Raw genomic sequence first — 15,004 nt, 5'->3', positions numbered from 1 at the left:
AAAAGATGGCACTTTTCATTTGCAGAGAGAGGGGCTCACACTGCAAGGCTCCTTCTGTTTTGAGGCTTCCACTGGGCTGACTTGATAGTGTTCGTGCAACTTCTTTTCACCATGATGTGCGTAATCAATTAAGTGTATCCACCGAAAATGAAGAAAAGAGGGAAGGAGCAAGGGGAGGGAAGAGAAGGAAAGAGAGATTGAGAAGAGTGAGAGTGAGAATGAGGAGGGTGAGGGGAGACAGAGACTGAGACTCCTTGGGCAGTTTGGTTTGAGGACATTGCGCTCCTTGATCCATTTTTCACTTGATCAACATGGACATAGTTTTAAATTAATGTTTTCTTTACATATATAGTGAATAAATAGGAGGAGGAGGAGAGAGAGAGGAAAGAAATAGATAACCGAGAGAGAAGGAAAGAGAAGAAGAAAGAGAAAGAGCAGGAAAGGAGAAAGTGAAACAGAAACAGAGAGATGAGAACAGAGAACCCGCCACTGAGAGCTGGCCGCCTGTGTTAGTCCGTTCAGGTTGCTGTAACAAAAATACCATAACTCGGGTGACTTATAAACAACAGATATTTATTTCTCACGGTTCTGGAGGCTAAGAAGTTTAAGATCAAGGTGCTGGCAGGCTTGCTCTCTGGTGCGGGCTCACTTCCTGCTTCACAGATGGCCATATTCTCTCTGTGTCCTCACCTGGCAAAAGTGGCAGGGGGTCCTGTGGGGACTCTTTTGTCAGGGCACTAATCCCATGCATGAGGACTCCACCCTCATGACCTAGTCACCTCCTAATATCACCACCTGGGTGGTTAGGATTTCAATATATTAATTTGGGGGAACACATTCATTCAGATCATAGCAGTGAAACAGAAAAGACACTTTCTAAGACAGACACAGGCAGACATCAAGCTTTTGCAGATGAAAACCCCTTTCCAAAAGCCATCTTTACATCAGGCGTACAAAGCCCACATGTTTTCTCAGATCCCCATCCCACTCGAGCATCCTTTGTTAGTCTCTCCTGCAGCCTAGCCCTCCTTTGTTTGGTCCAGCACCCTAGACACATCGTGGAACTTAGTTTAGGCTCCTCTTGTAACTTCAGATGGTAAAACCCTTTGATTTAGACCAATCTTCATGTCTGGGTTTGTAGGAAGATTGTGATAGATGAAAGTATTATTGCATTTCTCTATATGTAAATGACATTGCCCAGAATGAGCAAGCAAAATGTTTTCCTCTCAGCAAACATTAATTTGAAGAATAATATTTCTGATTCAAATACACACAAACATGTAAAACTGGCTAATGTGAATTTACATTTTACACTAAGCACGTTAGAGCAGCCTCTAAAATGTTCATCCTCTTGGAATAGTTTTCTTTCATCTACTTAATGCTAATTGTATGAGAAAAGCACATCACATTCCTATTCTGAATAAAGGGAAATAAAGTATCGGTTATAGACCAGGATGTGGCTTCACTCTGTTGGTTTTGTAAATAAAGCTCATGATTACAGTGACTATTCCATGGCAGCTATAGAAAGGGAAAACAGGAAATATAATGCAGAAAGCCTGCTTCAATGAAAAATACTGTAAATTGAATTTGACAGCATTTGATGGCATTTGATTATTCTAGTCACAGCCAAACAATGATATAAAGAGTAATATGAAACAGAATGTGTTACTGCCTACCAGACTCAAAAGCAATAAACCTTCCTCCAATGTGACACAATCACTTCACAATCATAATTGTAGCCTGTTTGATGCCTCTGAGTACAGCAGAAGGGCACTGACTGACATAGATACATTTTGTTTTTTATTTAAAGTGAAATGAAAATGGCGCGCTGGGGCTTCAGATACAATCGTTATGTTCACCTACATAGGCATGAATCACTTGGCAGTTATTTCAGCTGAAGTTTAAATGTGCTTAGACAACAACAATATCAAATTTTTCTTAGATAGCTGCAAAAAAAAAAAAAAATCAGAAATTTGTAAGGACTGAAATAGAATGTAGACACATAGTTCTTTTTCATTCTGGGACTCCATCGAGCCCCTCATATGGTTATAGCCATGAGCCTGCGGGCTTTCTGGGGAGGTTATGGCATGTAATTTCTGCTTCATCATGAGCCTCTTCTTTCTTCTTTCACCACCAAAGGAAATCCATTTAGCTCAAATCAAAGATGGGGTTTGACCTATGCAGATATTTTCATTAAGTTGCAGGAAGTCAATTTGCCAATCCCTTCTTGAAAATGTTTCTCTTTGCTCACTCCCACTCCCCAAAGCATTTTCCCTCAGTATTTTTCTTTCATTGTTTACATGTTGCCTCTAGATAGCATCCTGTTTAAAAAAAAAAAAAAAAGGTGGGGGGTGGGGGGTAGGGCCGGGAGGTCTGCCCTAATAAGCATATAAGCTATTTATGACTTTAAAAACTAAAACAAAAATAACCTAATAAGGAAGAGACTATTAATGCAATTGCTTCTGGTTAGTTCACCTGTTAGTTTGATATATTATTTAGGCTACTTTGTGGACCACATGTGAGTTACAAAGAGATTTCCTACATTAGAGACAAACTTTATGTTAGTGTTTTGCAAACTGTTTACTTATGGAGTTATAGATAAGGCCATCTTAGGCTTTATACAAGTATGGCTTGTATAATAAAGCTTCTTCAGCATTTCCCCTTTATTTTATATCTGTAATCTTGTAAATGGCAAAATTCACCCACAAAATGCAACTTTCATTTACAAAATCCACCAAACACTCTTTCTTAAGACTTTATAAGACACGTGATAAAAATGATCTCCCACTAGGAGCTTCTATTTTGAGAGAGACAAAAATGCATGGGTTTTTAATTCTCAAAAGCAGCCTCTAATTTAAAAAAAAAGATTTGATCAGTGTTCAATAAAAGATAAAAATGTACAAACACCAACACCTGCTAAACACTGTAAAAGTAAAAACTGATGAGCCTTCCAAGTTCAAATAATTGAGTATTCTAAAAAGCTCAGTAGGTTTTGAAGGCTAAAATCTGAGATAGTTTGAATGGACAGATGATATGGAAGAATATTTCAAGCAGGATACCATAAATAATATTTCTTAGAATGAGTAATTAAGCTGATTGAGTAAACTCAGAAAAAGGGGGCATTGATTGAAAGGTAAAGGCATTTTTATGCAATCAATTTGTGTTATGTGGAAAGGAAGTATGGATGTGAAGATAGATAGATAGAGCTGATACATATAGACAGATAGATAGATAGATAATGGATGATAATGTTTACTTCTACTCTAAGATCTGGGCTCTATTACAAAGGACCTTTACTATAGTAGGAGATGTAAGTCAAACTAAACAAACAGAAAAACAAGCAATATGATGTGAGAACTATAAGTGTTTGTCACATTTTATTTAATGTTAAAAAATATACAGGAGAAAAGAATTCTTCCTGAAATATTTATGGAACACTTTTATTGATGGAGAATTCTTGGATAAAGTTAATGTCATTAAGACTTGGCTTTACAAAATAAAAATGTAATGACTATTTAAATTAGAAGTACTTTTTTGGAAAAAAAAGTTTTGACAGTACAGAATATTATAGAGGTTGTTAATGCCTTTACATGTTGTATATAATTCCCATTGATAGATAACTATTATTCATTTTAATATATGTAACATTAATGTTTTCTATTTTTAATTTCCCTTACATAAAGGAATTGTTCAAATTTTATTTCTGCATTTAGATACACACACCTCTTATTTTTTTAGACTCAACAATATTTTATTATATGAATATGTATCTTGTATTATTTAATCAGTCCCCTATTGATAGCAAAATAGGTAATTTCCAGGTTTTCATTACAAAAGCAATTCTCCAAAAATATCTTTACCATAAGCATATGGAAGATTATCCTTAGTACTAGAAGTGCAAAATCCAATTTTGCTTGTTTTAAACTTACAGGTTGTTAACCTTCATTCTCCGGAGAAGGCGATGGCACCCCACTCCAGTACTCTTGCCTGGAAAATCCCATGGGCGGAGGAGCCTGGTAGGCTGCAGTCCATGGGGTCGCTAAGAGTCGGACAGGACTGAGCGACTTCCCTTTCACTTTTCACTTTCATGCATTGGAGAAGGAAATGGCAACCCACTCCAGTGTTCTTGCCTGGAGAATCCCAGAGACGGCGGAGCCTGGTGGGCTGCTGTCTATGGGGTCACACAGAGTCGGACACGACTGAAGTGACTTAGCAGCAGCAGCAGCAGCAACCTTCATTCTCAGTCATGTCCAAATCTTTGCAACCCCATGAACTGTAACCCGCCAGGCTCCTCTATCCATGGGATTCTCCAGACAAGAATATGGAGTGGGTTGCCATTTCCTACTCCAGAGGATCTTCATAACCCAGTGATCAAACCCACGTCTCTTGTATCTCCTGCATTGGCAGGTAGATTCTTTACCACTGCACCACCTTGGAAGCTTAGAAATTACTAAATGGTCTTTCAAAAATGGGATGTAAGAATTTCTAATTCTGAAATCTCCTATCAATATTTAAACAACAATCTTTCAAATCTTTGCAAGTTCAGTATTTTAAGTGGCATATTATTATTGTTTTAATTAAAATTTAATCATAATAAGCCACACTATTTATTTCAAATATATGTTTGGTATTTGTGTGTATATAGTATAGTATATATCCTTAGATTATTTTCGTTTGGACAGTTTCTTATTAATTTACCTATATTTGTGTATATTAAGGAAATTCTATTAGTGATCATATTAAAAATAACACATCAATTATTTCTTTCTATGCTTTTATGGCTCTATTCCTTATATCTAAATGTAGACTGGATTTTGTTTTTGTTTACTTGAAGTGTAATTAACAAACAACATTATATAAGTTTCAAGAGTTCAACATAATGATTCAACGTTAGTATACATTTCAGTATCATCACCACAATTAATCTAGTTACCAACTGCCACCATTCAAAGTTACAAATTTTTTACTTTTGAGAATTTTTTTTTACTTTCTTAGTGACTTTCAAATTTGTGATGTAATATTATTGGTCTAGTCACCATGTTGTATGTTACACTTATTTTTTTTATACTAGAAGTTTTTACCCCTTTGCCCCATTCTGCCCATCCCTCAAAGCCCTGGTGGTGGCTCAGACGGTAAAGTATCTGCCTGCAATGCAGGAAACCCTGACCAGGAAGATCACCTGGAAAAGGAAATGGCAACTCACTCCAGTATTCTTGCTTGGGAAATCCCACGGGAAGAGGAGCCTGGCGGGCTACAGTCCGGGGAATCTTAGTCAGACATGATTTAGTGACTGAGTACACATACAATTTGTCAACATTATTTTATAATTTACTGATTGGAAATGCCACGTATACAAAATTTCCATGTGTCATCTTACTCATTTCAGGATTTTGTATTGTTTCATTCGTGGTAGATAAAATATTATTGCCTGATGGCAAAGATACCTCAGGTGAATAAAATTAATGGAATAAGCAAAATTCCCAACACTGAAGTTATAGGGTCCCAGTAGCAGTCAGGCTCGGAGAAGGCAATGGCACCCACTCCAGTACTCTTGCCTGGAAAATCCCATGGGTGGAGGAGCCTGGTAGGCTGCAATCCATGGGGTCGCTAAGAGTTGGACACAACTGAGCGACTTCACTTTGACTTTTCACTTTCATGCATTGGAGAATGCCAGTGTTCTTGCCTGGAGAATTCCAGGGACAGGGAAGCCTGGTGGGCTGCCGTCTATGGGGTCGCACAGAGTGGGACATGACTGAAGCGACTCAGCAGCAGCAGCAGCAGCAGCAGTCAGGCTTAGCTGGAGATTTGTTATTTGTAGGGAAAATTTAGAAGATCTGCTTGATTCTAGATTTTGGAAGAGATTGAATGCTAGGTTAAGGAGTCTAGGTTTTTGATTTGGAAACGATGAGAACCATTGAAGGTTTGGGGTAAAACAGAGAAACAATGTGATTGATTAGAGCATGGCATTTGCAGTCAGAAGATACAGCTTCCAGGCCCTGGGTCTGCCACTTACTTACTAGTTATGTAACCTTGGGCAAGTCACTATTTTCCCTAGGCTTCATTTTTATGTAAGTTAGGCTAATGAACATAGAAAATAACATCTAGAATTTCATGGGAATTAAATTATGTATGTGAAATCACTGTGTTAAACATAAAGCATAATTTTTAAAAGTAGGAAGTTATCCAAGGTTAACCATTCATAGCCATGCTTTGGAAGACAAATCTGGAAGTTATATTTCAGGATAAAGAAAGGCATTAATGATAATAAAAGAAGATTGTACTACAGTACACCTAGAATGATTCTGTTTTTCTTTAAATGTATAAAATATTTTTACATTTATATGTACACAAAAAAAACGTCTGGAAAGTTAAACACCAAAAGAAAGTTAACAGTGCTCGTCGCCCAGAGATAGGTTATGGATAATTCTTGAATTTTTTGCTCATCTGTATTTTCTAGTTACTTTTTACAGTCAATATGTAATATTGTGTGATAAAGACAAAATGATAATTTCAGTGAGTCCAGATGCAACTCTATCATCACCCTCTTTATGATTTTATTTCCCTCTTTCTGTGAGCATCATCCTCATTTTCTGTAGCAATCAAAGTCTGCTCAAGAAAGAAAAAACACACCAGTTATTTTAGCAGAGAGAATTTAATGTAAAGAATTACTAACTGGTTGTCAATTTGTTGACTAGGTAACTGAAAGATGAAAAGAGAACTCAAGATATCATGGAGATGGCAACTGCAGGAAAGAGCTAATACCTATAGGACTGAGGCAACAAAGAGAAATAGCTTGAACTATTAAAACTCAGAAGATTAGAGAGGAGCAGTTCTGATGCTGGGACCCAGACATTCGAGGAGGCAGGGTTGGGGGGTGTGGGGCGGGCATCCACCAGCTGATGCAGGTGTCTGTAGGAGGAGGCATGAGATAAAGCTGGCTTTCCAAGTGTTGGGAAAATGTCACACTTGAATCATCTGCTTCCAAGGGAGAAGGATCTACCTCCTCCAAGGTGAAAAATCCTTCTTGGAGAGAACCTGATGTAATCAGCAAGCAAGCAGGAAGCAGATAGGGAGGAGCCAGTTCCTTTTCCCTTTCAGTTCTCTGGCGTCACCCTCTGGCACCCCCTATTGGCAGAGCTCAACATAGAGTCAGCCAGTAGAGCAGAAACGTAGATGATGGTGTTGTCATAAAGCCAAATATAGAAAGGTGGGTTTAAAGTTGAGAGACAATAACTTAATAATGAGAACATTCCTCTGGTTCTTCTTGGAACCAAAATTTTGGACTCTAGTCAACCAGTTGTTTATCCAGTCACTGCTTCAAAAATTACTCATTGTCCACTACCGTGTGCCACGTTTCACTAGGTGCTGAGAGTATGTGGGAGAATAAGTAGAGTCCTTGCCTTCAGGGAGCTTGAGGGATAGGAGGAGACATATAAACAAGGAAAGTCTGTTATAATACATGGTGACAAGTGAGTCCATAAGGAAAAGGCTGAGCACATAGGAGGATATTATAACCCTGTTTGAGGCTTCCCTGGTGGCTCAGATGATAAAGAATCTGCCTGCAATGAAGGAGACCTGGGTTCAACCCCTGGACTGGGAAGACCCCCCCCCCAGAGAAGGGAATGGCAGCCCATTCCAGTATACTTGCCTGGAGAATCCCCGTAGGCAGGGAAGACTGGTGGGCTACAGTCCATGGCGTCTCAAAGAGTTGGACATGATTGAACAGCTGTCAGTGCAAAAAATGCATGACCCTGTTTGAGAGAAAAGCAAAGGAAAGACTTACTGGACAAAACGGGGGTAGAGTTTTACAAGCTGATTTGGAATTAGCCTATAGAAAGGAGGAGAAAAATGAAGGAAAACAGAGCAAGGCATTGCAGAACAGGATTAACAGATATCCAAGCGTAGAAGCCTGAAATATCATGGAATACAAGGGAAACATGGGCAAGGATTGGATGGTTTTTTAAGCACTGGATTTTTTTAAGCATTGGATTTTGACCAGAGAGTAAAATTGGAATAGAAATCTCAGAAGGTGAATCTGGAGTGATAAACACAGGCCAGTTCCATGACAAATCACTGAAGAGTTTTAAATGCAATTAAGCTTTAAAATTTTTGGAAGACATTTGAAGTCTTTACCCCCAGCTCCATAGCAGACACTCACTCAGGAAAGCGGGATGATTCAGACTTTCCAAAGCACTTTTAAAAATCACCTGTGTTTCCACTTCCTCTACCAGCAGCCTCATTCAGGATTCACATTTATTCTCATATAGACTGTTGAGATGACTTCCTTGTGTGCTGACATGCTGTCACTCCCTGTTCAACGCAGCCTTTACACAACGGCTGGATTTGTCTTCCTCAATATTGGCTGTGGACATCATTTCTTCTTTTTAATTGAAGTATAGTTGATTTACAGTGTTGTGTTAGTTTCTGGTGTACAGCAAATTGATTCCGTTTTATATGTATATATATACACACATATATATATGTATGTACATATACATATATATATTCTTTTCAGATCCTTTTCCATTATGGTTTATTACAAGGTATTGAATATAGTCCCTGTGCTATACAATAGGACCTTGTTATTTATCTATTTTATATATAGTAGTGTGTATATTTTAATCCCAAATTCTTAATTTATCCTCCCCCTCATCTCTCCTTCTTGGTAACCATAAGTTTGTTTTCTATATCTGTGAGTCTATTCCTGTTTATAAATAAGTTTATTTGTATCACATTTTAGTTTTCACATATGAGTGATATCAAGCAGTCTTTGTCTTTGTCTAACTTGCTTCCCTTGGAAAAGACCCTGACGCTGGGAGGGATTGGGGGCAGGAGGAGAAGGGGACAACAGAGGATGAGATGGCTGGATGGCATCACTGACTTGATAGACATGAGTTTGAGTAAACTCCAGGAGTTGGTGATGGACAGGGAGGCTTGGTGTGCTGCGATTCATGGGGTCGCAAAGAGTCGGACACGACTGAGCGACTGAACTGAACTGAACTTGCTTCCCTTAGTATGATAATCTCTAGGCCCTGTAAAAAGCATTATTTCATCCTTTCTTATGGCTGAGTAATACCCCATTGTATATATGTACCACATCTTCTTTATCCATTAATCTGTTGATGGACATTTAGGTTGCTTCCATGTCTTGACTATTATAAATAAGACTGCAGTGAAAACTGGAGTGCAGGTATCTTTTCAAATTAGAGTTTTTGTCTTTCCCAGATCTATACTCAGAGGATTGCAAGGATCATATGGTAATTCTAGTTTTAGTTTCTGAAGGAACCTCCATATAATTCTCTATAGTGGCTGCACCGATTTACCTTCCCACCAAGAGTGTAGGAGGGTTCTCTTTTCTCCACACCCTCTTATGGCTTTGGACATCATTTCAATGATAACTTCCTTTGTATTATGTATTATATTTGATCTAGTGATTTTCATGTGCATAATTAAATAAAAATTATTTAATTCTTACCAAAATTCTAGACATTATGCGCTATAAGATTATTTACTCCAGTTTACAGAGTAAAATGAAAACTAGAGAATACAGATGAGTTTGCCCAAGGTCATTTAATTGTGTGGCAAGGCCTACAACCCATCTCCTGTGACTACAGGTGTTTCTGGTTATTTATTTAAATTCAGAGTATTCTTAATATTCTTCATGAGGTAAGGTTGGCAGTCTCATAATCTTAAATTGTTATGGGAAATGCATTAAATTATAGGATTTTATTTTAATTGCTTTTGAAGATAAACACTAAGAACTATTGGCATTCCAAGAGAGTAGGGAGTTCTTTCAAAGGTTATACTACATGAAGACAACATACGTATGAATGCCCTTTAAAATATATAGTTCCTGGTTTAATAATTATTTTTGTTTTCTTCTTAAGTGTTAAGCAACATTAAATTAACTCGAATTAGAAGAGGGAATTACTGAAGTATCTCCCACATGAGCTTAAGCAGAGCCAACTATTTGGCTCTTCAGAGAGAACCAGAAATGTGCTTTTCCTGCACACAGACTGTTCTGGAGGAAACACTTCCAGTTAAATGAACAATTGAAGCTTACATATTAAATAAATTAGAAATAATTGTTGTCTAACTCTGTGTACGAGACAGCAAAAGAGACACTGATGTATAGATCAGTCTTATGGACTCTGTGGGAGAGGGAGAGGGTGGGGAGATTTGGGAGAATGGCATTGAAACATGTATAATATCATGTATGAAACGAAAAAAAAAAACGAAAAAAAAATCAACATCTTCTATTCAGAGTTCATTCAGACATAAAAATGTCCTATTTAAAAAAAAAAAAAAACCACAGATGGAATGGTTCAGTTCAGTTCAGTTCAGTCACTCAGTTGTGTCCAACTCTTTGCGACCCCATGAATCGCAGCACGCCAGGCCTCCCTGTCCATCACCAACTCCCAGAGTTTACCCATTCATGTCCATCGAGTCATCCAGCCATCCAGCCATCTCATCCTCTGTTGTCCCCTTCTCCTCCTGCCCCCAATCCCTCCCAGCATCAGAGTCTTTGCCAATGAGTCAACTCTTCACATGAGGTGGCCAAAGTGTTGGAATTTCAGCTTCAGCATCAGTCCTTCCAATGGTTACCTCACTATAATATTAATTATTTCTTATCAGAACTGAATATTTTACCAGGCTGCATCCTCCAACTATTTTGGTGGATAAATTTGGGGTTAACATAATACTTGATCTCTTACATAGTACAGATTTTTAAAATTTACACTTTCAGGCAATTTTTAAAAGAATATCCACAATGGAAATTTGCTGTATGGCTCAGGAAACTCAAACAGGGGCTCTGTATCAACCTAGAGGGGTGGGATGGGAAGGGAGATGGGATGGAAGTTCAGGAGGGAGGGGATATGCGTATATCTTATGGCTGATTCATGTTGAGGTTTGACAGAAAACAACAAAATTCTGCAAAGCACTTATCCTTCCATTAAAAAAGCAAATTAAAAAAAAAGAATATCAATTGTGTGTGTGTTCTTTTTTTATTTTTTATGTTTTCTCCTTTTTTTCCTTTTTGTTTTGTTTTTTCTTTTCTGTTTTAATAGAATGTCAGTTTTATAACAACTGTGGCTACACCTCAATGTAGGAATTCATGAGAGTTTAACAGAAATTCATTCAATTGTCTTAGAAAGTTTGAAGCCAGACAAAACAGACCATTTTATTTTCCCATAGAGGTTCAGGTGTTTGTCTGCTGCATCGTATTCTCAGCTAACACCTTTTGAAAAACTTACCTAGAGGAGTTTGGCTGTGAGCCCTGTGGTCCTCATTAGAATGGATCCATCCCACTGACGCACCTGGTACCTGGTGTCAGCAGCAAGTACAAAGGCTGAACCCTGCACACCTGTACGGGGTGCAGAGGATGGCCCAGTATGGTGGCAAGGAGTCATGAGGTGGGTTGTTGAACCATAATTGCAGGTCACTGGGATTATCTGTGAGTTCTCCACAGCCTCCAGCAGGTAGACTGTCATTGCTCTTTCCCAGGTCATAGTGACTTATCAACTTGAATATCATCAAATTCTCAAAGCCAGAGATTTTAAATATCCTGCCTTTTCTTGAAAGGTACTGTCATTTACTTTGTCTTAATAACCCTTTCCATTTTGATGGTTAATCTGATATGGCAGCATGTGAACATGCCAGCATCTGAAGAGTGAGTTAATTAAATACCCCAACAGCCTGGAAAATACTGATTTATTCATCAATCTCTTCTCAACTGGAGATAAAGCAAAATGAGGAAAGGTTCATCCCTTGGGTACAATTCTTCCCCATCCTAGAATACTTACCCTCATAGGAAAGAAGCGTTGATAGAGACGAGGCAAAGATGCAGAAAACTCATGGAATTATATTACTTTGGGCCATTCATTCAAAAAATTATTTGGACTGGAAGTTTGGGGTTAGTAGATGCAAACCATTATATGTAGAATAGATAAACCACAAGGTCCTACTATAAAGCACAGGGAACTATATTCAGTATTCTCAGATATACCATAATGGAAATGAATATAGAAAAGAATGTATCTACTGAATCACTTTGCTGTATAGTAGAAATTAACACCCCTTTGTAAATTAACTATACTTTAATTTTAAAAAAAGTTTTATTGAGCTTACTGGATTCAAATGCTGGTAACACAGAAAGAGACCAACCCCATTTCCTTGGAAACTTCCCATTCTGGTCAGGTCTGCATCATGATTTTATACCCAGATTAGCAAGTATCTGTTCCAAATGAAATATCATATAACATATTTGGGGTCATTCTAACAAGTGACAATTCCATTTCTCTTACTTAGACATTTAATGCTCTATGTGTGTGTGTGTGGGTGTTAGTCGCTCAGTCGTGTTCGACTCTGCAACCCCCTAGACTGTAGCTCGCCAGGCTCTGTTGTCCATGGGATTCTCCAGGCAAGAATACTGGAGTGGGTTGCTGTTTCCTTCTCCGATGCTCTATATATTGAGTCCCAGAAGAGTTTGCATGGGCCTTAGGGGTTTTTTGGGGGGTAAGGGGGGGAAGGTTGAAATATAATTGATTTAAAATGTTGTGTTAGTTTCAGATGTACAACAAAGTGATAGTTACTTGTTTTTTTCTGTCTGACTTCATGAGCCCTAGTTTTGACATCAGTAAAATCTAAAGATGGGACTAAATTCCTTTCTTAGATAGTTGAAAGAATTTTTTGAGCATACTCTGCTTTTTACTAGGTTTTGGAGAAGCCATCTGAAATAAATTTGACTTTTACCCTTTAAAGAGTTCCGAAGCAAACTCCTATTATTAGACTTACCATGTTCATTTTGTTAACAGGACTGTTGAAAAATTGAGTTTGTAACGAATTCTTCTAAAAAGCAATTTCTTACTCTGTCCACAAACCCTCTTGAGTGTGCAGTGTCACTGACTCCTTCCTGGTTTCCTTTCAGACGTCCTACTGGCATTGAAGAGGAATCCCTTGTGTTTGTCTGGTCAGAAGGAGCCCTTGAATTTATTGACGATGCAGACACTTTGAGGCCTTTCACGCTCTACGAGTATCGGGTCAGAGCCTATAACTCCAAGGGCTCTGTGGAGAGTCCATGGTCATCAGCACGGACTCTGGAAGCCCTACCTCAAGATTTCCCGGCACCTTGGGCTCAAGTCACCGGTGCCCATTCAGTTCTGCTGAACTGGACCGAGCCAGTCTCTCCCAATGGCATCATCTTCCAGTATCGTGTGGTTTACCAACAGAAAACTGATGACCCGACCTTGAACTTCTCTGCTGTGCATGCTTTCACAGTGATGGTAAGAACTTTAGAAAAAAGAAAAAAAAAAGAATAACAGGTACTTAGATTTTTTAAATTAATTTTTATTGAGGTGTACCTGCTTTACAATGTTGTTATTAATAGTTTCTACTGTAGAGCAAAGTGAATTAGCTATTGTTGTTCAGCTGCTAAATCATGTCCAACTCTTTGCAACCCCATGAATTGTAGCTCACCAGGCTTCCCTGTCCTTCACTATCTCCTGGAACTTTCTTAAACTTATGTCCATTGAGTTGGTGATGCTATCTAACCATCTCATCCTTTGATGTCCCTTTCTCCTTTTGCCTTCAATCTTTCCCAGCATCAGGGTCTTTGCCACTGAGTTGGCTCTTCACATCAGGTGGCCAAAATATTGGAGCTTCAGCTTCAGCATCAGTCCTTTCGGTGAATATTCAGGGTTGATTTCCTTCAGGATTGGCTGTTTTGATCTCCTTGCTGTCCAAGGACTCTCAAGAGTCTTCTCCAGCACCACAATTCAAAAGTATCAGTTCTTCAGTGCTCAGCCTTCTTTATGGTCCATGTAGGCTGTAGTCCATGGGGTTGCTAAGGGTCAGACACAACTGAGCGACTTCACTTTCACTTTTCACTTTCATGCATTGGAGAAGGAAATGGCAGCCCACTCCAGTGTTCTTGCCTGGAGAATCTCAGGGACGGGGGAGCCTCATGAACTGCCTTCTATGGGGTCGCACAGAGTCGGACACGACTGAACCGACTTAGCAGCAGCAGCAGCAGACATATACATATATCCCCTCTTTTTTGGATTTCCTGTCCCATTTAGGTCACCACAGAGCATGGAATAGAGTTCCCTGTGTTATAAAGTAGGTTCTTATTTGTTATCTATTTTTTCCCTTTGATAACTATTTTATGCATAGCATCAATAGTGTATATATGACAATCCCAATCTCCCGATTCATCCTGTCACCCCTCACTTCACCTTTGGTATCCATATGCTTGATCTCTATGTCTGTGTCTCAATTTCTGTTTTGCAAATTAGATCATCTGTACTATTTTCCTAGATTCCACATATTTGCATTATATATGTTTTTCTCTTTCTGACTTCATTCTGTATGACAGTCTCTATGTCTATCCATGGCTGTACATTTAACCCAATTTTGTTCCTTTTTATGGCTGAAATATTACATTGTGTATAAGAATAGGTACTTACATGGTTAATATGTTGACATTAATTTTCTTAGCTGGCTTATCATTTTTCTTTACTTGATGCTTAAATATATGGGAATTGTTAAGTGCAAAAGTTGCAAAGTAGTCATGGGGACAGGATACTGAACTAAGTATAGGAGATACTGGAGAGCAGTGTTCAGATCATAGTTAATCTGTGTTACTGCCAAAAAATAACTGAATCTCTCTTTGCATGACTTCCAAACCCATTAAATGGAAGTATTAAATGTTTCCCTCTGCACCTCACAGGGATGAAGCTCAGATAAAATTAGACATGTCACATATGTAAATATGATATTATTGACTCTTTGAGGAAAAAGAAAATGTAATTTCTAGATATATCTATCTAGATATATAGATATAATTATACATCACATGCACTATAACTTAATGGTGATTTTTCAGGGCTGGCCTCCTCTGGCCCATACCACCACTTAATTCAATTTACCTTCTATCTCCTGAGAGCTTTCTTTGTACCTGGCATAGCCTTATGTTCTATAGGAGATACAAAAAACAGCATGGTCC

At 38.4% G+C, this 15,004-nt stretch overlaps 1 protein-coding gene across 1 annotated transcript in view; it reads left to right on the top strand.

Moving 5' to 3' along the window:
• The window catches only part of USH2A (usherin), a 1,013,951-nt gene that overhangs the window by 864,496 nt on the left and 134,451 nt on the right, over positions 1-15,004 (top strand). The window contains exon 64 of the mRNA XM_055581875.1: positions 12,929-13,283. Within this exon, the coding sequence (XP_055437850.1) occupies positions 12,929-13,283 (355 nt within the window). The remainder of the gene's footprint in view (positions 1-12,928; positions 13,284-15,004) is intronic.

Source organism: Bubalus kerabau, chromosome 5 (assembly GCF_029407905.1).
Source record: "Bubalus kerabau isolate K-KA32 ecotype Philippines breed swamp buffalo chromosome 5, PCC_UOA_SB_1v2, whole genome shotgun sequence".
Lineage (NCBI taxonomy): Eukaryota > Metazoa > Chordata > Mammalia > Artiodactyla > Bovidae > Bubalus > Bubalus kerabau.
Note: the sequence above shows the minus strand (reverse complement) of the source record. Positions and strands in the feature narration are given on the sequence as shown.